The sequence below is a fragment of the Varanus komodoensis genome, unplaced genomic scaffold (genome assembly GCF_004798865.1).
Source record: "Varanus komodoensis strain SLA01 unplaced genomic scaffold, ASM479886v1 scaffold18_3, whole genome shotgun sequence".
Lineage (NCBI taxonomy): Eukaryota > Metazoa > Chordata > Lepidosauria > Squamata > Varanidae > Varanus > Varanus komodoensis.
Genome location: NW_025335549.1, coordinates 16,621,336 through 16,648,490, shown reverse-complemented (window position 1 = coordinate 16,648,490; position 27,155 = coordinate 16,621,336). Strand labels below are relative to the sequence as shown.

Below are 27,155 nucleotides of genomic sequence, written 5' to 3'. Positions count from 1 at the left end.
GGGTCGCCCGCCCCCGGAGGCCTCCCAGGTGCGTCGGCGCGGGCGCGGGCGGCGGGGCAGGGGCATGGGCATGGGCGCGGGCGGCGGGCCCGCAGGCGGGGACGGGCCGCCCTGGGAGCCGGCGGGGCGCGCTGCTGCCGATGGAGCCAGCGGCACCCGGATCGGGGCACGGCGACCTTCCCGGAGGTCCCCTTCTCCGCCCCTGGAACGGCCCTGGAGCGGGTGACGCCGCCCAGCCTTGGCTGCAGTGCTGCCTGCCCTGTGGATCGTCTGGCCCGCGGGACGTCCGGACGTTTTTGGTGCACTGGAACCTTTCTTCTTTTCTGTGGCTTTCATCCGGTGAACTGTCTTTGAGTCAGCCTCTGCTATGATCACAGTCTCGTTTTGTGTATATTTTGGAAACCGTTCCAGGGTTTATTCAGATGTGAAGTGGCATACACTACGGCTAATCCATCAGTCAGTCCATCCCAGATGGATGTAGGTAGGAGCAGCCTGGTGGCTGCAGATGCTGGGGTCACTGAGAGCCCATTGAGCCTCAGGTGGTGCCATGGAATGCAGCTCCCTTTCTTTCTGCTAGACAGGCAAGTGGACTGACTTCATCTAACAGGGAGCTAGAGCAAAACTCAGTTCCAGGTGCCGTCTTAATGTAGCCGGTTTGTGCACAAGAAGGGTAGCTAAAGGTTTGATGAGTTACCCCTGCAAAGGAAGAAGAACGGTTTTTCAGGGAGCATTGAACATGCTCAGTCAGCAGAGAAGACTGATAAAAGTGGTGCGGTGGGATAGAGCGGCGTATCCTGGAAGATGGCATGGTTGGAATCTTGCAGAGGACCATTCCATGCTTGTGCAGAAATAAAGTCCTGCTCTTGAAGATGCTGCTGAAGGGAGAACAAAACTTTCCTTCTGTCCGGCAGTTTATTGACCGAGTTCTTACTAGCCCTGCTCACCTGCAGTGACAGCCCGTTGGCTGGTTGCTGGTGGGGTTCACGTCTGGTGGGTTGCTAGGCATGAGTGGGCGTACTGACCACCGCACGCCTGGCTCTTCCGTTTTGCTGCACAGATCGTGCTTGGGCTCCTTCGTAAGTTGTGTGGCATGATCTGCAAACCCAGGCAGTCGTGCTGTTCAGGGCCAAACAATCCCAACAACAAGCCATAGGCTAACCATTGTGTTACTTAGGCCCTAAACAAGCCGCTGGTTTAGGTTTGCAGATCATACTGCCCTGCCTGTAACGGAGATGGAGTGTGACCTGCGCCTCCTTGCCCGAGGCCAACATGGTTTATGTGCATACCAGGTCAGTGACAGAATTCTTGCAAGGGAATACAGTACATGCCTGCAACGAATTGAACAGCATGTGTCTGCGCACATGTGCACGCATGACTTTGCAGCTATGCATAGTTCAGCCAGTTATCTTGTTGGGAGAGCTAACAAAACCAAATGAAGGGCCTTACTGCTACTGTACATACTACCCAAAGAGGTAATCGCAATTATTTGAATTACTGAATACAGAAGGAAATTTTGCTTTTGGGGCAGTGTTGCATCAGAGAGAGCGCACTAGGGAATGTAGGTTGCCCTGTGTTGATAAGAGGCTTAATCTATTATCTATTAATTCAGTCTGTCAAAATGGTTACTGCCTCACTTGTTGCTTGTCTTCCATATGGCATTTGCTTTTCTCAGCTGGGTTATTGTTTCTTATGAGTAATAGATCAAAGGAATAAAAGAACAAATGAACCATCCAAGATGTTCTTCTGCTTATTGGCCACAGTGCAAAGAGTGCAGAGAGTTAAGCATGCTTAGGTATACTAGCCCATAGTGTTTAATTTGTAGTTGTTATGGGTAATTCTAAAATGAGGCCAAAGCCTTTATTTCACAAACTGGCGGCTACCATGCCTCACAGTTATATCGCACCCTTACAGCACTTTTCTTGGATTCATGGCATCAGCAGAACAGGTCACAAAGAGCTCTTTCTGGTTTGGTTCAATAACAGTAGACCAAATTAACAAGTTAAATATATCTAGGAATACAAAAAGTGGGTTTTCCGCAAAAAAGGCAAGCAGAAATAATCTCTCAAGAATGCTGGTAGTTATAGGACTTGTTTAAACATGCGCATGATTGTGTGCTTATTCGTGCTGTATGTGGTTTTTGAATCCCAAAGAGAGTGTTGTATGTTTTCCTTATTATCCGCAACATGGGATCATATCATCAGATCCAACTGCCTGCTCAGTGCGGGTCAGAAGTCGGATTTCAACCCAGCCCCGTCCTGCTTGGCTTTCCAGGTTAGGCAGGATCAGGCCCTTCAGGCTTTGTAGTTGTGCTACATTTCCACCTTGAAGAGTTGTATAGGATTGTTTGCTAATATTTCTTTTGTTTTCCTGAATCATTTTGGCATTATCACTGACTTTTATCTAGGAACACTAAAACATATAAGCAGCTGTATGCAATCAGGGAAAATCTTGCTAGAAAGAATAGTTCTGTATTCAGTTCCTTATGCAGTTCTGTATGTAAAGAGTGGGCTCATCTCTCGCTCTTAGCACTCCATTCAGTCGTTAGATGCACAGGAGTGAAGTGGCCCTTGGAGTTTCAAGCTCAGCTAGTGAAGTTTCTCAGGCAGAGCAGGAGAATCAGCCTGCTTCGTAAGGGACAGAAGGGATTTAGGAGGGGAAGGGAAGCATTTGCAAAACCCAGTCCTTGACCCAAGAAGGAGGCGTCAGGAGAAAGCTGCTGGGCATCTGGAGGGCTTCACTCTTCACACTGTCTTGCTCTCCAGCAGCAAGAGCCACGCCGAGCGTGGATCCAGAACCTCTCCTGAAAGGCAAGGACAGAGTGGGAGTTTCCAGTTTGGATTTGGCACTTCGCATGGCCAGAGGCTTCTCCCTTAACTTTGCTAGAAGGCTAATTTAGAGAGCTCGTCCTCTTCTGCAGTCTGTCCAGTTTTAGTAAAAGAACTGCACTTCAAAGGATTGTCTTGAGTTTGAACTCAAAGGGAGATTGGGAAGGGACGGGCTCACAGCTCTGTAATTCTGTTAATAGGGTGGAGTAGGTATACAAAGGAGAAGGTTACTTATTCCTTGCTAATATAGCTTCCACCTTCTGCAGATCTGGGCAGAGACAGTTAGGTCGTCTGGAGATAAGTTGCTTCTTGGCTTGACAATTCAGTTTATCTTTGCTTAGCATAGGAATTGCCAAAAGAAGGAGTTTTTCATAAGAGGAGTACCCTGGATCAAACCAAAGGCCTCCGTGTTGGTTTTCCACAGTGGCTCACTGATGCTTCTGGGAATCCCAAATGCTGGACATGGGGACGTAGCTCTTTCCAACTGAAGATCCCTTGTAAATAGTGGAGGTAGCCTGCAGCCATCATGACCAATCGCCATCAATCGTCCTATTTTCCCTAATTCATCTGACCTTGTTTGGCATTGCCTAAATAATCATCTGTACGCACTCGTTCCACTCGACTCCTCGTCATGCTTCTGAGGAGAGGCCACAAATTTTGGTTAAGGTGTTATTTCACAGTGGAAACAGTTGTCTGACTGTTTTGTGTGCAGACAGATCAGCCATTTTGTTGAAGGAAGTCAGACTATACAGAGGTTTGTGTAGTAGGTGTTGTGCAAGCTTTCCCCTGTCCTTTCTGCAGCCCAGTAGCATTGCTCAATTTCACTGGAACGCTAATAGCCAAAAGGCCAAAGTTAGTCCTACAGCTCGATGGTAGCAGTTTCGCTAGTATAAAGTGGAGAACAAGGAGCTGCTTATCTGGGACATAGTCCTGCCTGGCCCGCTCTTGTCCTCACTGACTTGCCGTGGTTCCCCCTGAGAAGGGTCTTTCTGCGCTCTCCTAGAAATGTTGAGCTTTGAAACTGGGATGTTCTGTGTGAAAACCAAATACGCCACCACAGTTTGGACAGTTACAGTCCTTTCCAAAATAAGAATACTACCTCTTTCAACGTTTTGGATGAATTGGTTGCTGAACCCAACAGTGGGAACTGGAGCGGAGGGCAGACTTGGGCTTCACTGAACCCAGATTTCTGCGGTTTTGCATCTTGGCTGTGAAGCGCACTGGTTGACCCCGGATCTCCCACACACTTGGCCTATCTGTCAATCGCATAGATCCAGTGAGCACAAAATGATTGTGTCTGTATATATGTAGGGCAGCAATGGAACATGTATTCTTGGAGTTCCTTGGAAGGAGGCTGGTGTAATATATATATTATAGATACATATTTATGAAGAAAAGTAATCATTACTGTACTTAACCTGGTAGCAGTTTGAGTTCCACGCAAGCAATTGAATAGCTTAACTTTGCAAATAAGCTTGCAACTCTTGCTGGCCTGCAAACATTTTCAGGCCAACTTTCCCCCACATACCAACCTTAACTGGAATTGGTAAATCAGCATTTCACTCTTCCAAAACCGGCTGCTCAACTCCTGGAGACAATCCTTATTTGCTTGTTTACAACCCTGGAGGCTTACTGTATCTGCTGGTCTTGCCACATGCTGTATTTTCTGTATTTCCCAGAAAAGTGGTTGTTTACAGTGGCTGTTTATAAGCTGGCTGACATGCAACAGTGTCTCTTATTTTGTTGCTGTTGTTGATCTGTAGTGCTGCTTGACATTTCCAGCTTTATATATCATTTTTTCTGCCATTTTCCCTTCTTTCCCACAGTCACCTGACTTCTTTATTCAACAAAGATGCCCAACTTGTCTTTGTACTCTCCTTAGCAATGCAAAAAAAAAAAGTTTGTACCCCTCTTCAGTGCACTATTTATCATACTTGTGTCCCCTTTTTCTTTCTCAAAGCAGCTTACATAACTCTCCTCTTCCTGCTCTCCGTCTTATCCCCACAGCCACCCTGTGAGGTGGGTTGGGCTGAGAGTCTGTTATTGGCCCAAAGTCACCCAGTTGGCTCCATGGCTGAGCGGGGACTCGAACCCAGATTGCCTGAGTCCTGGTCCTGTGCTCTTAACCATTACAGCACGCTGGTATTATCTTAGGTTCGCAACTGCAGAATGAAATGAGATGAAGGTAGAGACAAAGGTTACATTTTTATGCACGGTTGCATATGATGCAAGCATATTTATTTTCTTGTTCATTGTTTCCACTAATTTTACTGCAAACAGGAATGATATGGATATTAGTCCAACTATTTAAATGTTTGGATCAATATTTCAGTTTATTATGGTGGCCTCAGTAATGGGGTTTGACCAAACTTCTTGTTAACAAATTAAAGCAGCAATCTTACACATGTCTTTTCAGACATAAACCTCACTCAGTTCAGTAGGACTTCATCCCAGTTTACTAGCTATGCTGATACAGAATGCAAAACCTTTGCAATTATGCCAGGTACTAGTTGTATATAGTACATATTTGAATTGCTTCATTTATCTTCCATTGTTGCTTAAATGTATCAGTTGACAGTTCTGAGCGATGCCACGTGCTGGCTTAATCGAGAAGAGGCTGTTGTTTGTTGTCACATGATATCAAGTCCTATTTGACTTTGGGCAGCCGTGTAAATGAAAGCCCCTCTAGCATGGCCTGTCCTTGGCAGCCCTGCTCAGCCCTTGCAAAGAGGAAGCAAAGGAAAACCAATCCCCTGGACGGTGATCCTCCAGGAGCCCGGCACAGTTGTCTCTCGTGTCCACACGCACGTGGGAGATGGACCCAAGGTTATCGGTTGGCTTGAGGCAAATATTTGATCAGTTATTGTATGCCCAAACAGCCGTGCTAAAACAAATGGACAGAATTATGCAAAAATAAATTTAAAAGGCTTCATGCCGTGTTGATTCACAGTCCTGTTTTGGGCACTCGGCGTGCTTTCCAGGTTTTGTCTGGTTGAGATACACTTCTAAGAATAATTGAATAGTGAGTGAGTTGCCATTAGCCGACTCCATTGCCTCGTATGGAATAGAACTGCCCTGACTCCAAATTAGCAATTACCCTGAAATTGGGTATATCACACAATGAAATAGGTTTCATTGTATTCTAACTTGTAGCTTACCCAAAGCTTAGCTACAAACACTCCAGAAAAGAAGAGAATGCAAGGGGAGAATGGAGCGTATTAGGAAAACAGAGAGCATTTTTTTCCTGGTAGTGACAGAAGCGGTGGGGGTACAGCCGGCAGGCAGATCCATGGGGCAGAAGGCCCCGTTGTCCCGATGCTGCCCATCCAGATGTACAACTGTTTGCATATATGGAACACAATTTAAGAAAAGCTCTGGTCCATGAGACTGGAGGCCCATCCAGTCCAGCTTTTGTTCCCAATTGTGGGGAATCGAGCAAGTAAGATGTGAAGAATGTTGAGTTATCCTCTGTGTTAAGTAATCCAGTAGTTTATCCAACATATACTTTTGGGCACAGACATAATCATGCCTGCAATGTAAGTAGAATTACGATTGGTAATGGATCATAAAACTATCAGCATCAGAGTTACAATGTTTTTAAAACTCCAGATTTTGTGGGGAACCAGTACAGTGACCACATTTCTAATGCCCAGCTGTGTCATTGGAACAGGGTCCCATATACGTATTTTGTTAGTAATATTTACCCACTGTGTATTGTTCAAGGTTTCTGTTGATTTCATTTGTGCTTTTCCCTGGATTTGTGCCCCCCCCTCCCCCCGGTGATCACTTTAGTCTGGCAGTAGGTTTTTTAGTAGACTCTATATGATTTAACATTCATTCGTGTTAATTGTGCGTTCATGCTAATTGTGACATTTCTTATTTGGCTGCCACGTGGAAGTGTGCGCGCACTCGTAGGGGACTTCGCTACAGCACAGATCTGCCTAGTCTAGATAATTTGGTGTGGGGGGGGGGCCTCAGAACCCGTGAGAGAACTCTTCAGCATCTTCCCAGCTCTGGCCTGTGAGAGGATTATATTTGTGTCTTGAACAGTCTCAGTAGAAAGTTTGTCTTGGGGTCAGCTAGGGAGCCTTTGTTTTAGAAAGAGCACACCCCCTTATGCGAGGCTGTAGTGGCAACTACCTTGCGGTATGAACTCCATGATTTCATGTGATCCTTTTCAGTGAAAAACTAACTGCAAACCAGGACTGAGGGAACACTTGTTAAGGTCATAGTGAATATAAAAACATGCCTGAGTGGAATTGAAGTTTATCTCAGATTAACCCACCTGCCAGCTGAGAAGTTGGAATAGATGTGGAGCTTTTAGAAAATGAAGGAACATGCATCTTGCGTGAACACAGGGTGGGAAGGGGAAGGTTCATTGCCACTTAGCATTTTAAATAGTTGAAGTGTTTTGTATTTCACCTGCTCCTCGCAGTCCTACCTACTTTCTTTTGTTGCTTTTAAGAAACAAATGGTCTTGAAGTATGCCAGGCATGTGTTTGTAGAGTGGTTGAAGTATTCTCTGATCATGCTCTTTGTGCTCCTAGAACACATTCCTGTCACGATGATTCTAAGTCCATGCGCTCAGAGGACTGCGCTCGTCTTGTGCAAGCTGGATGGAGTAGCAGAGGCAATCTTTACCTCTCTGTCCTTCCACCTTACATTTTAGCTGGGCAGGCTTTTTTCCATGTCTAGTGAAGGCATTTTGGAGGGGGAGGAAGACTGGGAAGACCTCAGGATAGCTCAGGTCCTGGCATTTTTAGTACCCTGCCTATCAACCCCCCCACCCCCAGCTTCTGAAGTTGCATTCCTGATTTTGAGGAGGGAGCCTACATGGTTCTTTCCATGGCACTGCAAAGTGAAGAGAAGTAGATTGTCCAATTGTCCAGCTCTAAGATTGGAATGCTGCATTATTACAGCTTTGCTTTTCCTCTTTTCAGGCTCCACCAATATTAGACAGACACACATCGCAAAGTTCAAGAAGATGGTATTCAAAACAGTTCTTGGATCCTGCAAAGGTAGGATCGGGCAATCTTTCGCTCCCTGCCTCTGCCTCTCCACTGTCCCTCTATTTTGCTGCTGTTTCCAAAGTTTTCGCTGCCTTGGAAAGATGCACCAGGTTCAGGAAGGTTGGTGTACACCCTCTGCAAGAACACATTGGATATGCAGGCTCACAGCCTAAATTAGACCATGGTACATGAATTTCAGAATCAGACATACAGACTGATTTAATGTGATTTACTATGCAAAGCCTCCCCTTCCCCACTCCCAGTAATCACAGCTGGGAGTGGTAGGTTCCTTTTGCAGAAATTAGAACATCAAAGCACAAACTTAAAGCATCCAGCAACATTAACTTGGCCCAGGTGTGAGATAGTTCACCTATTATGGAGCTTGTGATCTGCGACTGAATATTTATTCAAGGCATGTTTGATTATTTTTCTTTACAGAGCTTCTTTCACTATAACCTCCTAGCTCCCCTTCTTCAAAGCTGAAGCAATGATGTTTTCTGCAAAGAATAACACTGAATGAATGCTTTCTATGGCACTTGTAAGCATTTCTTAAGGTCTTGTATGAGAGCTTTACATTGTTATGATGCTTCCCAAATTGCTCTCAGTGTTCAAACATTATAGAGATATTAAGCATTTTGATTAAAGCCTAGCTACACTTTGAAAAGTGACATTCCATGTCCAGCGTTCCTGTCTGGAAGACCCCAGTTAAAAATATAAAAATGATGGGCTAGTTCATCATGGCAAGCTGTACCACAGAAGGGCACGACAGTTGCCCAGGCGTGCATTTTACTCCTCGTGTGTGTCCTTTACGTGTGCCAGGAAGCTGCAGCCGTCACAGTTTCCCAGCCAGGCACAGATTATGGAACCAATTCATGGTGCCAGTGCTTACCTTCTTTTAAAGAGGCTCACCCCGCCTAAGAGGCATCCATCTCAGGGATTGATTTAACCCATAGGAGCCTTCTGCTCTTTGTAGTCCATAGACTGGGCTCTGTTCCATGTTCCCTCACAGTGGGAGGCGAGGATGTCTGCAGCAAGACCTTGAAGGCTGCTGACTTGAGGATCTGATATATAAAGGATGAGCTCAAGGGCGTTTACTACTTTCTGATTTTCCAGGGGAACTCAGAGTCATCTCTTTCACAGTGCATTTGATTTTTGGAAGAAGTCTGCCATTGGCGAAAAAGATCTTTGTATTGCAGATGTGCTGTTCCTGAGATTGTTGTTATTAATGTTTTATTTAGGCATATCTAGTTAAACCCCTACAATCTGTTGTTGTTGGAGACAGCCCTGAGTTTGATTTATAACTCTCTGGGGTCTTTACGACATTGCGCACTTGTATGTGGGATTAACACCTGTACCAATCCCCGCAAATGTCTCATTCGCATTGCAAGCTAAGCAGAAGTGTTTTCCATGAGGGCAGTGCTTCATGTGTGAAGGAGATTTAGGTGAAGATCCACTGCCAGGCCGTTAGCTTTGTTTGGTTGCTGTATTTCTGCAGCCTGGCATTTCTGGAATGCCTCATGCTTCCCCCAGCCCAAACCTTTTCAGTGAGGACAGAGCTATTTGATGCCCTTCTTAGGAGACTGGCAAAATTCACTCAAATCCATTTCATTGCATTCTACCTTGCACAGACTCTTCAAGGGTGGTCTCAGATAGAAAAAAGAACATGCTGGCATGGACATGCGGGTGGAGGACTCCATTCCGATCCAAAGGAAAGGGTAAATACTGTTGTTGTACATATTTATGTTTCTGCATAGAAGTGTACTATAAGCTAATGTCCCCGCAGCTTGTCCTGGGCTTATTTTGTGAGAAAAGGTGAATTCTTCCGCTAGGTTCCCTTCCAGTTTCTCTGAAATAGTTTGACAAAATGTAAACCCACATTTGTATAAGCTGCTTCAAATTATTCGATCCTAAGCAAGAATGAGACCGCTGAAACCAATTTGTACTCCCACGTTTTGGAATGAATCTCTTGGGTAGAAGGTGTCCACGGGGAGTTTCTTTTTTTAATGAGTATGACCAGCAGTTCTTAGAGTTCAGGAAGTAAGTGACAAGGCTGACTTCTCCACTAGGCATTATTGCCACTTCCGGGTTGCATCATGGCAGTCCTGATAGCCAAGGACTGGTCTATTTTAATTGCTTCAGATGTTTACACAGCACTAGCCCTCCAAGGCAACTGACCGCAAGTTCAAGTGCATAATAAGCATTAGGTTCTTCTGTGAAGGTCATGATGGGGTTGGGGACTGAGTTTGAAAAACGCTTGTTTGGTCAATTACATTTTTATTGTTATTTTACAATTTTACTTTGCAAGCTGCCTTGAAATGTGGTACAAATTCTGTTAGATTTAAATAAAGTATTCTCCCCTAAGTTTGACATGACTATTCCTGTGGCTGCTTACATCCAGGCACATGAAGGATTGTATCCTTTCCCCCACCGCTATTTTTTTGGTGAGTACCTATGGCTAGTGTTGTGTCTGGACTAGACATAGTTGAGTCAAGCAGACTTCTGCTTCCATTTACCCTGATTTGGTGCTGGATGTCTGACTTTAACCTTGGCTTAGACAAACCAGGAACATTCTGAAATTAGCTTCCAGATTGCTGGATTAATCTGAGATCCTAAAAGTTTGTTTTGCACACCCTCAGCTTGCTATACAATATGGGAGAGGTGTAGAGAGGGTTTGTAATCTTGTCAACAGATCCCTGCGTCTCATTGATCGGCCTCCTGACATTAGATCTGCCCTGGTTCTGTCTATTCACAACCGCCATGGGTGCTATTTCTATTTCTGTGGTGTAGGAGAACATTGGAAGGGTTTGGGAATGAAGAACCATGTTATGATGTGTAGCATTACTTTGGAATATGAAGTTTTTACAGGTTTTAATATTAGAATATAAAAATTCTTGGCTATCTTTTGCATTTACCTGACTATAAAGAGGGAATCATAAATTGACAGAAGAATGGTTGCAGCTGTGTTTGGTTAGTCTGAGCTTTAAAACAAAGAATTAATAACACAGGGCAGGACAGTCTTTCAGTTTAAAGGGGAAGCTATAGTTAAAAGTTATAGTTTCACTTGGCTGTTAAACAACCTCATAATGCACGATTACCCAACTTCAGAGCCATTCTGTTAAAAAGAAGTGGTGACATTTTACACACAATTAAACCACCTAGAACAATTTTCTTGGTCTTAGGCATGACATCATCATGTACCTTTTGAAAACATCTTGGTTTGCACCGAGTATTTTTCCTAGGCAGCTTCCAGGATCTCTGTCTTGAGATTCTGCTGCCACTGTTTTGGTGTGATGTATTGGGTTATCTTCTGTAACACAGTATTTTCTCTCCACAGTTGAAAGAAATAGATGGCAGAAAGATCATCAAAGCAATGCTTTCCTATGTGTGGCCGAAAGAGAGGCCTGACCTGCGAGCCAGAGTTGCCATATCGCTAGGATTGTTAGCCAGTGCAAAGGTACGAGCTGAAACAAGGGACAAGGCATGTACAGTAAGCTGTAAAGACAGCTACATTTCTGCTGCTTGAAAGCCAGTATTTTCCTGCATTTCATCACGATCTCAGTTCCCAAAACATGTCCATGTTTGATCAGGATTCTGTGCTGTAACCCTCCAGCAGCAACCTCCCCCATGTGCGCAAAAGCTCCTGTCTTCCTTAGCCTTAACTGAGTCTTCGCTGACCCCTGGCTGCCTCCGCTGCAGTCACGCTCGGTTCCAGTTTATGCTTAAATGCTGTCGGTGCCTTCACTCTTCGTGTGAGAGAGCCTGGAGGAAGGGAGCGTGTGATTCGGTGGATGGGCAGATGGCGACTGCTGCTTCTTTGCAGCAAGCTGTACAAGAAGATCTGTCAGCCGCAGGGAGAAGGCCCCATTTGCCCGTGCAGAGGCAGGCTCCCCTTTAGGTGAGCGTGGGGCTAGTTTGCCGTGAATACGTCGCTTTTCTGCTCGGTGGCACATTTTGGACAAAAGGGTGGGTTGGTGGCATCCATATTGTCCGCTTTCACTTAGCCCTGGGAGAGAGTATTCTGCAGGTGTTTTCACATCCTCTTTCCCTGGAGCGTTGTAGAACCTTTGTTTACTCAGCTTTCACTAACTGGGGTCGAAGTTATATTTTGGAGCTGGGAATTAGTTGGAATGTTAGTCTTGGCAGCATTTGGGAAGTTCTTTTTTGATGTTCCTAAGGCTCTGTATTGTAGAATTCCACCATAACTCTTGGGGACTGGGTGGTACATAAATATAAAGAAATAAAATAGGTCTAGACACAGTGATTCATTGTGATTTTCTTTGAAGGAACACGTGCCTAATAAACATTTGTGTTGCATAAGTTTTCCAAAGACAGCTGGTGGATACAAGAATCTAGAATAAAACATGAAAACCGACCTGTATTTAGTCACATGGTTGCACTTTGGCCTGAGGGGACATATAACGACTAATTTGAAATTTAATCCACTGATGCGCTAGATTGAGATCTAGTGCGCTGGACAGTTGTGATTCACTGTTCTGAAATGAACCCGCAGCTGTGTTAAATTCCAGTCCAAAGAGAATATTTTATTAGGAAGAGTGTCTGTGTTAGTGAGAAATAATCTCCAGTGCTAAACCAGGGTGAACCAAGCCTTCTCTTATCTACATTCAGCAGGTTTGTCTTGTTAAGAGAATGGGGAGGAGACTGCAAGGAGGAGGCAGAGAGTTGATAAAAAGAGAATACTTGGAAGAGCGAGCATTTATTTTATTTTAGCAGAACAAGAGTGGAACCGGCAGCATTTTGCTTCTCGCTGTGTTTGGCATAATGGCTGCTTTCTTGCAGTTCTCAGTGCAGCTATTATGGCCAATCTCTAAAGAGCTGTTTTGGCTCGTGCTAGAAGCTCATGCTAGGCCAATGAGTTTTTTTTTTAACATTGTTTTTATTATTTAATATATTATTACATTTTATCTTCTCAACGTATTGAAAAGCAGCATGGCAACAATCGCTGAATAATATGTTAAGATCAGGCAAGAGTAGAGCAGATGACAAGGACAACGACCATAACAAAAGTATCCAGTGGATCAGTAAAAGAGCTTCGGCTCGGCAGACCTTTACCTGCTGAAAACCTTATTTCATTTTGCCTATTTTTGCGAGACGGCGGAGTACACATAGAGACGTTGCAAGGTGAACCTCCCTGCATAGGGAGTTTCGCCGCTCTGCATAGGAACAGAGAAGGCGCTCGGTGTCACCTGCCAATGGAGCATGGACAAGAGCTTTAGGATAATAAGCACCATAATAAACCAGCGGGCTCACGGAAGACTGTTAGATCCTCCATTCCTGAGCCATTTCGTGCTTTAAAGGGGATAACAAGCTCTGTAAATTGGAACTAGAAAGAGACTAGGTCCAAAGTATTGTAATAAAGTTGGGTGCTGCCAAGAATTTTGGGACCCTATTCAGAGGCAGCTCCACACAATCATGCAGTCTGGATATAGCTAAGATATGTGTCACCGTGGTCAGATCTGTCCTTTCTAGGAACTGATCTAAGTGGCACACCAGCGTAAGCTCAGCAAACCGTTTCTGGTTACAGCCTCTGCTTCAGCATCTGAGAGTCCTGCACAGATTCTTCCAGTAGCTTCGTGGACATGGTAGGAGGTATGGGTGCCGGGAGGGGTCTCGGAGGGACAGATAAGTCAACGATGACAGTATCCAGAAATAATTGCCTAGTTTCCTTTCTGAGATCATCCTCCAGGAAGGACTGGAGACAAACAGAGCAGTATCTCTAGACTCTATCCTGGGCAAGCAACCCAGAAGAATATGATTTTCATTGGCATCCAAAGTCACTGTGGGACAATGGAGCCAGCAAGGATGTCCTTCCCATGTCCAGTTTTCATTGGAAGGCACCCATTAAGGCTACGTCTGTTTCCAAGCCAGGCCTGAAGTTGGCTTGAAATGGGGTTGGCTCTTGAGTTAACACATCAGTATCGTCTGTTCCCTCCGTCTCCCGTTTCACAAATTGCTTTTGAAACCATTTTCAAAAGAGAATTATCAGATTGCATTGGGAAAGGTGGGCAGTGCTTGTCTAGTTCTTTGGATTCTATCCTGTGACCAATTATGTACAGAAGGCATCCGAATGCCGGCCCAAATTCTGTTGGGCATCGCAGCAAGCATCTGTCATATGTTCTCAGCACTACATGTTGCCATCTCTGTGCCAACAACTCTTGGACCATCCTTTAGCTTCTCTCTTTAAATGTTTCCCACTTAGTGTGCTTAGTTGGCTAGGCTACGCAGTTCGTTCTCTCTGCTCAGTTTTCCCTGCCATCCTTTTGCTTCTCCTGTGGATTATAAGCACTCTCGGTCAAGATGGGGCTTCTTCAATTATCTATAGCAGTATCCTCCAACTTGGTGTCCTCTATGTCAGCCAGTATGGCCACTCCCCAGCCAGTATGGGAGGTAGTCAAGAATGCTAGGAGCTGTAGTCCAAAATAGCTGGAGGGCATTAAGATGGGAAAGGCTGATGTACTAACAACCTCAGTTGTTGGTGCTTACTTACGCCAAGCAGCACCGTCCGCATTCAAGAGGGGCATTACCAGGAAGCTTGGAGAAGCCCCAGTTTGCAGAAGTAGGACATACCTTGTGGGAGAAAGGACACCCTCGTGTGGGAGACCCACACGTAACGCACTGGGGACTGAGCATGCTTGTTGAGCATGGCATGATGACCTCAGGGCTGGGCAGCCTGAAAATCAAGGGAAAGCAGAACGGAATAGAGTGCCTTGGAAGAGGGCGAGATGCCGCCTAGCCGTGAACAAGAATTTTGGGTGCTACAGCATGTGGTTATAGGTTCCAGCTGTAAATATTCTTAATTTTGTAATCGTACCAGGTACCTTGCTTGAATCATGTGAGCAAAGAGTCGTTCAAACTCCCAGTCTGCTTGAGACTTGGCGTCTCAAATTAAATTGGCTACTGTTGCAGATGGTTGCTTTTGCTCCTGTATGGAATAGCATGTTCCTGTGTGGACCTAAGCAGCATTCCTTCCTGCCATTGCTTTTCAGGTCGTCATTTGCTGCTTTCTTGCTCTTCAACAGCAGTGCTTTATGAATAGCTTTCGCAGTGTTTTCCATGGCAGTCACAGCAGAGAGCTTTCAGAAGCAATGTGAGCTGATTAGTGCTATTCGTGTCATCTGGTTTAGGACTGTGCTTTTTGACATGCTTATTGAGTGCATGTGTGTTGATGCCGCTCTTCTTTACCTGCACATCATGTCTTTGCATTTCCTTTACTGCCCCCACTCTCCTCTGCTATACAGTTGTTTGGAAAACCTCGTCAGTAATGAGGCAAGTCCACACTGGATTGTGCAGGGGAGCAGGTTCTTCTCAGCTTTGGCTTTAATTGAAGCAGCACAGTGAATTCCAGTTTCAGAACAATCTGCCCTCTTCACCTTCTTAAACACCCTTCCTGAGAGCCACAACAGCAGGAAGGGAGGGGGCAGGTGTGCTAACTGGAAATGGTGCTGTTTCCTGGACATCGCAGTCTGAAAATATCTGGAAAGCATCAGGTTGGAGAAAGACTAATCTAAGCAGTTTATAAAGTTTCCTGTCCCCAGAACCATGGCTCTTATTCCTGGCAGTAGTGACCACCCCGTTCAGAGTGTACTGGCTCAGCCCAAGCTTTAATGGTCCACCATACCTGAGTTGAATCCACATGCTTGATGGGAGCGGCTGTCGCCTCCTCTCTTGTTTGCAGTCTTTTGGCCTTTGGCTCATGGGCAGAGCATTCATTATTTATGAGTCAGGCACATCTTCTGTAGAATCTGCGTTGCTCCCGACTGTTAATTTTCTACATTTGGGAGGGGAACTGGCTGGAAATGCAAAGTGTGCATGCCGAATGCCAGGGGAACTTCAGAATGGATGATGTGACTGCCTTGCGCATACTTCTTCTCTTCCTAATCAACAGGGGATATGTCAGTGCAATATCTAAACTCATTTAGCTCCACTCAGCCTTATGGACCCTTAGGGGACGGTCTTCTAATGAAAAATCTACTGGCTTTCTTTTCCTACAGCCACTGCTAGGGCTACTGCCCAAGAAGTCAGGAAGCTCTGCCCATCTTCCAAGCTGTCTCTGGTAGTAGTGGTTTGACAAAGCATTTTGTGCTGTAGCCTCCCGACCTCTGTTGCTGGTGCTTTCCTTTATGCGTCTGTTACATTTGCATCTGCCCATCCTTTTGAGAGCTCCAAGAAGCCTCTTAGGTTACCAACACTGGTGCGAAAATGGTACTCTTGCTTTCTGAGCTGTCGACGCGCATGCTTTGGCCTGCTGTCTCCCTTACATCAGGCTTAACTTTACCTTCCAGACCCAGTAAGTTTTGAAGCAGGCCCAATTCCCCATAGGCTACTTGCATGGATGGCAAGCCAGATCTTTTAACCCCAATTAAAGGGGTTCGGAATACTGCATTTTCACTGGGGCAGCAAAACCCGCCTAGTCGCCTTTGCAGTTGAAGAGGAATTTGACCCTTATTTTCCTTCCCCCCATCTGTCACTGCGCCATTCCTTTGCGCCTGTCATTGTCCCGTCAGTGCAGGCCAGTTATATGTACAGCTGTTTTTCACACAAATTTAGAGCTTTTGCATCTTCATAGCAAGTAGATAGTGAGCCTCAGAACGCTGAGCTCCTAAAACCTCAGTGAAGATGCTTATCTAACACACACAATCTCCAGGCAGTCTTAAACTTACCTGTTCTTTCTCTTCTCAACGCAAAGACCAAGCATGGAAAAACCCATGCACTGATCTCATTTCAACAAGATCCAATCATGTCTGCCCAGTTATGTGTATCTAGACTAATAATATTATTTTCCCTTTGCTAGTTTTCCCCTACCTGCCCCACTCTTTACTTCCACTCACTCTTCCAGGTTAAGCTTTCATTGGGGCTTAGGAGCTTTGGCTTTAAAAACTTCGGGTTCCCACATGCGCACTAAGGACTTGCTGGAGCGAGAGCAATTTGTGTCCTGTGAGGTCTAAAACAGCAGAGAGGCTGCATTTGCGGGAACAAAGTACATTTATGTGTGTGCGCTACCTTGGAATGTGCCGAACGGGCAATACGGAGCATTCAAGAGCGGAATGTAATGGAGCGCTCAAGTTCTATTCTGGAGAAGAGCTGCATTAATACTGAGGCTTCTGGACTTAGTTTACAACCTATCACAGCTGGACAGGTAATGCTCCTTGTAGGAAAATCCCATGCTTCCCTTGAATGTGTGCATTCATTTCGCTTCAGCACATGCACTATTCTTAAAGCAATGTTTATAGCAAGTCACCTATATAATAGGCTCTCTAGGCATGGTGCATTAAAAAAATAATACTATACACAGATCTAAAGACTTAGAACCAACACAATAAAAATAGCACTGTCAACGTGATTTAAAAAAAATATGAAAAGCCAACCCAATAGAATGCAGTGAAAAATAAGGATCATGTAATAGAGATTAAAATACCCAAGACTTAAAAGGCCTGAGTGAACAAGCAATCTTCGTCTGCCAACAGGTGGGGACACCTTATTGGCAGGGCCTCTCCAGCAGCACTCCTCTGAGCTTTGGAAAGAGGGGTCACCTGGAGTTGGGTCCCCATAGAAAACCTTGGGGCAGGGCAGGCAAAGGTGGGAGGAAGGCAGCAGTTAACGATGGCATATTCTCAGTGCAGGAGCGCGTCAGCCTCCCCCACGCACTGGGAGGGGCTGCAGCTCAGCCACAGAGCACCTGATTCCACCCCTTGGATCTCCAGGTACAGCTCGGGAAGAACCGTGGGGGGAAGCCTGGTGAGTGGCTAGCTGTCTGCTCGTGCGTGGCTAGACTCGCACATGGGAGGGCTCCCTTGTGTTCCCAATGGCTCAGCCGGGAGCCGGTGGAAAGCGAGGTGCGGGAGTCCCTTTCCGTTTCTGTTCAGGTAGCTGGCTGTGGAAGAGGCCTGCCACAGGGCCCTCTCCCTGTGGGCTGAATGTATTTTCCACCACGCAGTGCTCTGGGGCAGCATTTGCTTGCCTCACCAACAAAGGGTGTGTTGACGCCTGTCCAGAAGTCAAACTTACTCAGATGCCAAGTTTTGCATTCTTCTAATATCGTTCATATCATGCAACTGAGAGTAACTGAATAAGCTATGGTGTGTGTGTGTGTGATTTAAAAAAGTACATGCTCACATGCAGTTCTTTTAACTTGGACTTGTTAATCTCCAAGATCTGGGACAAGACTTCAGTTTTCTGCATCTAATCAGATTGAGTCAGTGCAGTATTCTGGAACCCTGATATTTATTGCATGGATTGGCCAAGGGCCAAAGAAGCACATTCTGGCTTTGCTTGTCCAAAGAGGCTTTGAGGCTGAATTTCTTACACAGCAGTTCTCCAAGCTGCCTGGCAAATTGCTCTGGAAACAGAGGGGAGTTTCAAAGGCAATTTCTATTATGGCATGAGGGTTGGGGGAGGTGCTTTTCAAAGCAGAAGTAGTGTAAAAGAAATCCTGCTGGGTGTGTAGAGGACCTTCTGCGCATGCTTAAAGTGGCTGTCTGGATGCTGACCATGTAGGGCTTCTTTTAGAATCTAATTCCTCATTCTTTGGCTAAAACACAATGGAACCATCTCTCTTGTTTTGAACGGGGAGGGGGGATGGAAGCACAGATTGGTTGTGAATGAGATCTTATATTATGCTGCCCCATTCTGAATCATGTTTTTATTCTCTTGGACGGAGGAGCCAGTTCTAAATTTCATTTAAACACTTTTAAAGGTGGAGGACAAGGGAATTCTTTTCCCAGTGTAGGGGTGCCAATTAATGTAATTGCAGGTTGAGATGGATGCTTAAAGGGGACTGCAACCTCTTAGCGTTAGAAATAGAACCAAAGCTACTCTAAGTGTCGCCTAAATCAGACCATGTAGCCACTTCTGAAAACTAAAAGGGCTGCAGAGGGACTTGGGTATCTGCAGCGAGTCAGGGCAATCTGCATTACAATAATTTTCATTTCTAGTGCGTAGCTCTCTTGGGAAAACCTGCTTTATGCCCACTAAATGATGGTCATCAGAATGTAACGCAGATGGAGTGGCGTTATGCCTTATTAAAAAATAAATAGATGGCTGAAAATTGAGTTTCTGGGCAAGTATCACCACAGGGAGTCGACCAACTTTTGTTTTTCTTTATCTGAAGGGCATTTTTGAAAATTAAAATTCCAGAGCAGTGTATTTCCTTAAAGCTTTAAGAAGTACTCAACACACCTTCAATTCCTTGGACCTCTGTCTGGAGTTATTTTCCAGCCACAACCAACCTGGTTGTCTGTCTGTCTGTCTGTCTGTCTGTTTGTTTTTTTACTCAGAGTGATTTTCAATTTTAGACTCTCAAGTGTATGAAATCTTCAAGGGTTTTGTGTAATTTTGATACAAGATTGGCACCTGGGGGCAGGACACAACATTCAACAGTAGACAGTGGTGTGGGGGACCTGGTTGATGCGCCAAGCTGCAGAATTTGTGGCTCTGGAACTTTTGAATGCTGGGAAATGATTTTGGGAATGCAAATTAAGTTAATTCTCCTGGGCCTCTTGCCGCCTTTTGCACCTTGGCTAAGAAGGAAGAGAGGGCCGTTATCGCTTTCCTGGCCATTTTTGTGTGTAGTTCCAGGTTTGTGGCAACTGTGAGCTGGTCATTGACTTTGGCTGACACAACACAACCACAAGTGACTGTAATGTTAGAGGAGCAGCTTCCAAAAGGTTTTGGCCCCTCTGAGAGGCAGCTGTTTTGCAGATAAAATAGTTCAGGGAGTTCTAAATCAGACTCCCCTTTTGGAACACCATCTTCAGTGGAAGTCCCCAGGTTTTCCTCTTCCTACTATTCAGTTTTCTTGGATGGATTTTGGTGGCGTTCACACCAGGACATCGAAGGGCGCTCAGTACTGTTCACCTCGCCACATCTCCTGGCCAGCTCCCATCTCTCCAGAAAGGCTTTTGCAATATCTTCTATAAATATTTCGAGCTGATATGCTCTGAACAGCCTCCAATGACTCTTAATAACACCATAACTATATGCTGTGTAGCATCTTTCTATTTTGTGTGTCCCAGTCTTGCCATCATTTTAATGAGCCTCCAAAATGAGGTGAAGCACATTCTCAATGAACTGTTTAGTTGAAATAAACACTGATTTTTGTGGCGAGCCAGTGGGAAGCTTGCACTTCTGCTTTGGGAGGGGAGGCCCCTCACTGCAGTGCCCATTAGCCCCGGATCTGTAGTGTCGTCCCGCTAAGTAGTTAATAGCAAAATATCATAATTGCAGCTAATTCAGGGGAAATATTTATACCTTGTAAATAAACATTTTATCACGTCTTGCATAATTGTGGTGTTTTGTGCTTTTTAGGCCATGAATATAGTGGTTCCCTTCATGTTTAAATATGCAGTAGACAACCTCAACCAGATGTCTGGAAATGCTCTCAACCTGAATGATGCACCAAATACAGTTGCAACCATGGCAACCGCTGTTCTGATTGGATGTAAGTGTGATTCTTTAATCTGTTGACAGGTGCTGACTTTCTTCAGGAAGGTTTTGGAACATGAACGCACATGACCTTTCACTGCTAACACAGCTAGGCATCTGGGATGAATATTATTCTGCAGAGATTTTCCTACTTTCCCGGCAGCCAATACTACTAGCATTTTGTGGTCTATCTAGGTTTTTCTCCTGTTACACAACCAGTTCTGGACTAAAATACTAATTATAGCAATAATCTATTGTAATAACAGTTTGCTCTCTGGGCTTGTAAAATGGTCTGAAAATTAAGCCTGAGCTTAAAAATGACTTAACGGGTAATATATTTGAAGTCTCAGCTGAATAAGTAATATTGACAAATACGTGAAATTAAATGCCTTCCCAAGCAAGAAGGGTTAGATCCACGTATAGTCTCGCTTGGAGTAGACTCATTGAAATAAATGAGACACAGGTTAATCATAAGTTAAGTCTACTGATTTCAGTGGGTCTACTCCATTACTAAATCTGGATCCATCCCTCTGTTCATGTGCGTTTTTAAAAAAAGCTTATTCTTTTCTTTTCACCAGATGGCATCTCACGAGCCACTTCTGCTTTATTTAATGAAGCTAGAAATGCCGTATTTGGAAAAGTAGCCCAAAGTTCCATCAGACGGATAGCAAGAAATGTCTTTCTCCACCTGCATAACCTGGACTTGAGTTTCCACCTGAGCAGGCAGACCGGAGCATTGTCAAAAGCCATTGACAGAGGGACAAGAGGCATCAGCTTTGTGCTCAGTGCTCTAGTCTTCAATTTGGGGCCCACTTTGTTCGAAGTGATGCTCGTTAGCAGTATTCTGGTATGTGTTGCTTAGCAAAATTGAAGCAGTTACTATTGTATTTATAGCAGCAGCTTAGGGTGTAATCCTGTACATCGAAAAGTCTTGGCAACTCCTGAAATTCCCCAGTGTGCCGCAAGGTGCAGGACATTTTTCTCTCTGCAGATGCACAGGGTTGCACCTTTAGCCAACCATTCGAATATGGCAAGACAGCAACCCGCAGGCAGGCTACTCTTCACCCGCTGTTTGTATTCGCCTTGCTCTGCATTGCTCACGGGCTGCTGGAGGGCTGCATTCACCCTCCACGGCTTGTCATGTCACCCAGATACGAACAGTGCAACCCATCTCGGGTGAGGCCAGCAAGCCAGGGGGCAAGAGCATCAAAACTCCCTGGCTGCTGTTGCCAAGCGGCTGTCTGGTGGCTGCCACTGCCAGGTGCCCCCAAGGTGCCCAGTCGACACCGTGGAGCAGCAGGCAGAGGTCGCCCCCTCTCCCCACTGTGATTCCCAGCTGATTTCAAGGAGTGGGGGAGTAGTTCAGCCCTTCCCTGGGTGCTGGGATAAAAGGAAACATTGCTCTGGACATCCAGAGCTGCTGGCAGCAGCAACAGTGGGGACCTGCTCCTCCCTGCCGAGACCTTTCAAGCTGCCAGCAAAGATGGCAAGGATCCTCACCGGGGGCAGAAGGGGTCTTGCTAGGAAGCAGGTGCTGTCTGCAGAAATGAGCCCGGTCGGTCCTTTCCTGCCAAGGTCCCACCTGACTTTGCTCTCAGACAGCGGATCGCCCTCCACGAGGCGGGGAGGATTTCCCAGCCTCTGGGCAGTTGCACCACTGCACAGGAGACCTTGTCTCTTCCCGGCCCCCTGCAGAAGGCAGGGGCTTTTGCCGGGCAGGGGCTGTTTTTTGCAAGCAGCGAGCCCTTCCTGGCAAGGCCCTCTCCTCTGGCGTTCTCCTGCTTTGTTCTTTGTGGGAGAGCGACTTTGCCCTTTGCCCCGACCTGTTGGAAACAGAGTTTACAGGGAAACAGAGCTGAACTGAAATTTAAGGAGACAGCCGTGGCAAGCTGGCAGCCGTCATGATTGCGGCTGTAAGAGAGGGCACTCATGGCTCCCTGTGGCGGAGGAAGAAGGAAGAGGGAGGGGACAGAGTGCCTAAGGTGAGCTGGCTTGTTTGTCAGGCTTACCAGGTAGCCCACCATGGGGGGCACCTATTGTGGGTTGCTCTGGCATTCAGCAAGGACACAGATGAAGGTAAGGCAAGTGCAGAGAAGGAATGCGATGTACAGACAAGGGCATTTGTGTGTTCCTGATTCCCATGCCAGTTCCAAATGGACACAACTTAAAAACAAGCCTTTAGTTTTGCATCGGCTTCTAGATGTATCCGCCAGCTTTTAAAGACTGTGTCTTCTGTGCCTTAGCTGCACATGAATCTAGTTTATGTGCTGCAAAATTCTCCCAGTATGTTCCCTCCACTTCTCAGCTGTGATTCACATGAATGGAAGCTGCTTCAAAAAGAGTGAGAGAGTAGCATTCGCCTTGGGAATGGCAGCTCTCAGTGTGGTTTCACTGGGTCAGATGTTACATAATCCATTCCATATCTCCTCCTCTGACCTACATAGAGAATAGAGGCTGTTATAGCATCTGAACCTAGGCAGCGTTTTTCATGTTTTGAGTGTGTATGTAGAAGAACTTCCCTTTAAGTTAGCTGTGCTTTTTCTTGTAGTTCCTGAATCTCAAAGTAGGAACATTTTGAGATAGCTGGATACAGTTCACCCCAAAGTGAAGCACTTGTTCCACCTTTCATTGACTTCAGCATTACTCATTTCCTTGATATTTGAAATCAGTGGGGCTTATAAATATTCAATTTTGGCATCATAAATTAGTTGACCAACGGGGAACCACATTAGAGTAGCAGCCTTGGTGGGAGGCTCTCACAGCTGCTTTGCCATGTGCAAAATGCAAGAAAACTGAAAGGGGAATCAGCCTAAAATTTATTTCATTGACCCCCCTGACACCTTGATCCTAAATGCACTTTGGATCGGATCCATATGCTACTTTTTAGCTCCAAAAATCTATCTGCACCAGCTGGCCCCCATGTTGCATCACTCAGTCGTGGGCCTTGAGACACTGTGGCTCACGTCCTTGCAGAAAGCCTTCCTTGAGAAAGCCGGCACTGGTATGCAAAGCACCTCCCTCCTTCTACACACCTGAGAATTCTGCAGTCGTAAATGAAAACCACGTGAACAGGGTCCGAGTGCAGTCGAATAATTATTCCCAGGTTCTCGCGGCAATTCCTTAGGAGCCCCATCGGCTTACGAGCTTCTCTACCTGAGGCACGTTTTCCATTCATCTTAATTGACGGCCTGTCTGTGTGTAGGCTCACCTGTGTAAGTTGCTTGTGGATTGGAAAGCATCCATGGATGTGAAAAGCCCCAGATGTGTTGCCAAGGAATCAGATTGTGTCTCTCCCAGACATCCCCCTGCATTGTCACTTGCCTTGCAAATAATCATTTTCCTCGTAGTATATTGCATCTAGATAGCTTTTTCTATATCGATAGCATAACTGAAATGGTAGATCTTGGAAACTGCTTACTGATGCCCTTCCTTTTCCCCTCCTCTTTCCTGCTTCAGTATTACAAATGCGGAGCACACTTTGCACTAGTAACCTTGGGGACGTTGGGAGCATACACGGTGTTCACAATAGGAGTTACACAGTGGAGGTAAGCCATTTCTCCAGAGTAATTAGGCTTAACTGTTTTGTGGAGCTGCAAGGAGAGCAACTCTTTATGGCCACCCTTTTGTCTTGCAGGACTAAATTTAGGTTAGAAATGAACAAAGCAGATAACGATGCAGGTAATGCTGCAATTGACTCGCTGCTGAATTATGAAACTGTGAAGGTGAGCCATTAACGTGCTTAACTTTTCATATTGTCATTAACTCAGTTTATCCATTAATGCCTCTTTTCCTTATTCTCTAGCAGGGGTGGCCAAACCAAGGCTCGGGAGCCACGTGCGGCTGTTTGAGCTCATTTTGGGGCTTGCCACTCACTGCTGTGGGCGCCCCCAGGTGATCGCGTGCTACTTGCCGCCTGCTGCCACCTGTGGGCACCTGCTTGCTGCTCCCAGATATCTGACGTTTACCCTCTGTGGCTCTTCCGTTGAGCTAGTCCAGCCACCCCGCTCTATAGCAACTTGTATTTGCACACTTCTTAATAGTACCAGTAATGATTTACAGGATTAAGTTGTCCTTCAGAATTTTGACTTATTCTGGCTTGAAGTCGTTCCTGTCTCCCATTTGTGCTTGCTTTGTGCTCCCTTTGTGTTACCTTTAAACAAAATGATTTATCTCTTTGGGGAAATATGACTGAAGAGCCTGAACGCATTGTTTGCTTGTTTGCTGTTTGTAACTTATATGAAGGTTATGCTCCAGTGTTGGAGCGTTGGGCTAAGGCCAGGGTTCAACTTCCAGTTCCACCGGGAAGCTCGCTAGAGAATAGTAGGATAGCCGTCCTCTCCTGGTTGGATCTGCTGTCCGGGGACTGTGCTCCAGGGGTCCTGTGCCCCTTGGAAAAGGAGGGATAGGGCAGTGTGCCAAATGTACGGGCAGAACCAACAGCCAGGGCAGCAAATGGCTGCCGTACTTGAGGAGCTGCTTGCCACCAGGAGCAGGAAGCAGGAACAGAATGCTGCCTATCTGGCGTTGGCAGGTCAGGTGCTGTGGTGGGTGGGTTGGCTGAACAGCGCACGGAAGGTGCCGTTCCATGGAATGCAAAGCTGGCTCTGTATTCAGCAGCCCTGTACCTTGTACGATCCGCGCATGATGTGAGCCCTTACACGTTTTTCTTTCTGTTTGCTAGTATTTCAATAATGAAAAGTACGAAGCCCAGCGGTATGATGGTTACTTGAAGACGTATGAAAATGCCTCACTGAAGACTACCACGACCTTAGCTCTGCTCAACTTTGGACAAAGTGCTGTGTTCAGTATTGGTCTAACAGCCGTCATGGTGCTGGCTAGCAAGGGAATTCTAGCAGGTAGTCCCACAGGCAACAAGGCTTGGTTTTTAGCTGTGTTTCATTTTGCTGGAGTGCTTGGCTAAATGGAAGTCCTTAAAGGCCGTGCCTGGACAGAATGAATGGCGGGTAGCCTCAACTTTCTGCGCACACTGAATCTGAGATGGTTCTCTCTTCCAAGTGTATTTATTTTCAAGGACTATATTTGGTTCTTGGAACAGTTTTATCAGTAACACATTGCAGAGATTCTCAGAGGTGTAGAACAGAATCTGCCAGTTGGTCATAGAAGCCTTGTGGGTGGGACACCCAGATGGCTACTAAGGTAAAAAGGAAGGTGTAGAATACAGTGTTTTTTTAAGAACATACCACTTCTTGGTGACGGGTGGAAATGAGCTGCAGTGCCTTGAAGAAAAGCACGGGTAAGTCCAGCCATATAGAACTTATGGCCGGACTTAACTTACGACTGACCCGATGAGAGATAGCAGTAGCCAAATATTTCGGGCCTTGCTTGCATAACTCCCCATCCCCACCACTTCCTCTCCAAATATTTTTCCCACTTCCTCTCCAAATATCTGTCCAACATGGCAGATTGTGATCTTGCCATGTGACTCCCAGTTGTCATCTGACTTCAGTTTGAAGAGTGGAACAGGGTTGATCGAAGCTTCTTTTGCAGCTGCTGAGGCTTATGTTGAAGGGCAAAGGTACATCACGAGAAGATTGCAGGGCATCTGGGTAATGAGACATAACTGACATTTTACCTTTTCTCTTTCATTAAGGTGACCTGACCGTCGGTGATCTAGTAATGGTGAATGGATTGTTGTTCCAGCTGTCCTTGCCGCTTAATTTCCTGGGAACTGTCTACAGAGAGACGAGGCAAGCGCTCATAGACATGAACACGTTGTTTACGTTGCTTAGCATAGACACAAAAATTAAAGTAAGTATTTTCCGTAAATGTTTCTCAGAGCCATGCAGAATGTAATAAAATGAATGGGGTCACCTTCTGGTGCTAACCTTGCTTCATCTGAGAACTAATTTGCATCCTAAAATGGAATGTGAGGCGCTTGGGATTGTTCTTTTGTTAGAGTGGTTACTGTCATGTTACTGAAAGCTTTTTTTTTTATTTGCAAAGCAGCATTTATAATCTTTGCACTTCATGTGTGCACCGTGCACTGAAACCTTTTTTTACTGTTTTAATTAATGATGCAGAATTTATTGTGCAAACGCTGCCTAGAAGCTGGACGGTGGCAGTAGAAATTCTTGAGATTTAGAAGAGTGGGGAGGAGTGTGCGCGAGAGAAAGAGACTTACCTGTGTGTTGAAACGGATAGTTTTCTAACTTGGGCAGACTCTAGTCTTTGGCCTTGCCTTACTTTGAATTAGATCAACTGTTTGGCTTGTTAAGCTCTTTGAAATACCTTCTGGGCAGTGTGTAAAGCAGCACTCTTCTTTTGATAGGATAAAGAGCTGGCTCCGCCCCTGCAGATCACACCACAGACTTCCACCATCGCCTTTGATAACGTGCATTTTGAGTACCTGGAGGGGCAGAAAGTTCTCAGTGGCGTGTCTTTTGAAGTCCCCGCAGGAAGCAAAGTGGCCATTGTAGGAGGCAGTGGGTCAGGGTGGGTAAGCGGATGTGCAAAATTCTGCATCATTGATTGATTTCGCCTTTTAAATGGCCATTTTAAAATATTTTTTTAAATGCAAGGAGTAATCCAAGTTCTAACTCCTCTCCTCTCTCTCTCTCTCATTCTCTCTCTCTCTCTCTCTCTAGGAAAAGCACAATAGTGAGATTATTATTCCGCTTCTTTGAACCTCAAAAGGGTGATATTTATGTTTCTGGCCAGAACATACAAAGCATCAGTTTGGAAAGCCTGAGGAAGGCTATCGGAGTCGTACCTCAGGTATTGCGCTTCTTCTAGCTGGGAAGTCATGAACAGTTGTAAAATACTGACGCTGCAGCCACAGAGTCATAATGCAGAAAATGGGGCAATGGAGCAGCTGGGAGAATGTCCGAAAGGCAGAAGGAAGGAAGAACCCAAACGAGCTTGG

General features: G+C 45.6%; 1 protein-coding gene across 2 annotated transcripts in view; it reads left to right on the top strand.

Annotated features, from left to right (window-relative positions):
* Positions 1-686: 686 nt before the first annotated feature.
* The window catches only part of ABCB7 (ATP binding cassette subfamily B member 7), a 39,187-nt gene continuing 12,718 nt past the window's right edge, over positions 687-27,155 (top strand). The window contains exons 1-12 of one of the 2 annotated variants that reach the window (XM_044427162.1): positions 687-974; positions 7,766-7,843; positions 9,463-9,549; positions 11,169-11,288; positions 20,156-20,288; positions 20,851-21,119; positions 23,729-23,817; positions 23,907-23,994; positions 24,954-25,128; positions 25,884-26,041; positions 26,562-26,725; positions 26,878-27,007. In XM_044427162.1, the coding sequence (XP_044283097.1) occupies positions 11,205-11,288; positions 20,156-20,288; positions 20,851-21,119; positions 23,729-23,817; positions 23,907-23,994; positions 24,954-25,128; positions 25,884-26,041; positions 26,562-26,725; positions 26,878-27,007 (1,290 nt within the window). In that variant the 5' untranslated portion in view covers positions 687-974; positions 7,766-7,843; positions 9,463-9,549; positions 11,169-11,204. Of the gene's footprint in view, positions 975-1,217; positions 1,290-7,765; positions 7,844-9,462; positions 9,550-11,168; positions 11,289-20,155; positions 20,289-20,850; positions 21,120-23,728; positions 23,818-23,906; positions 23,995-24,953; positions 25,129-25,883; positions 26,042-26,561; positions 26,726-26,877; positions 27,008-27,155 lie in introns of those variants that run through there. The other variant, XM_044427161.1, reaches the window with a different exon arrangement.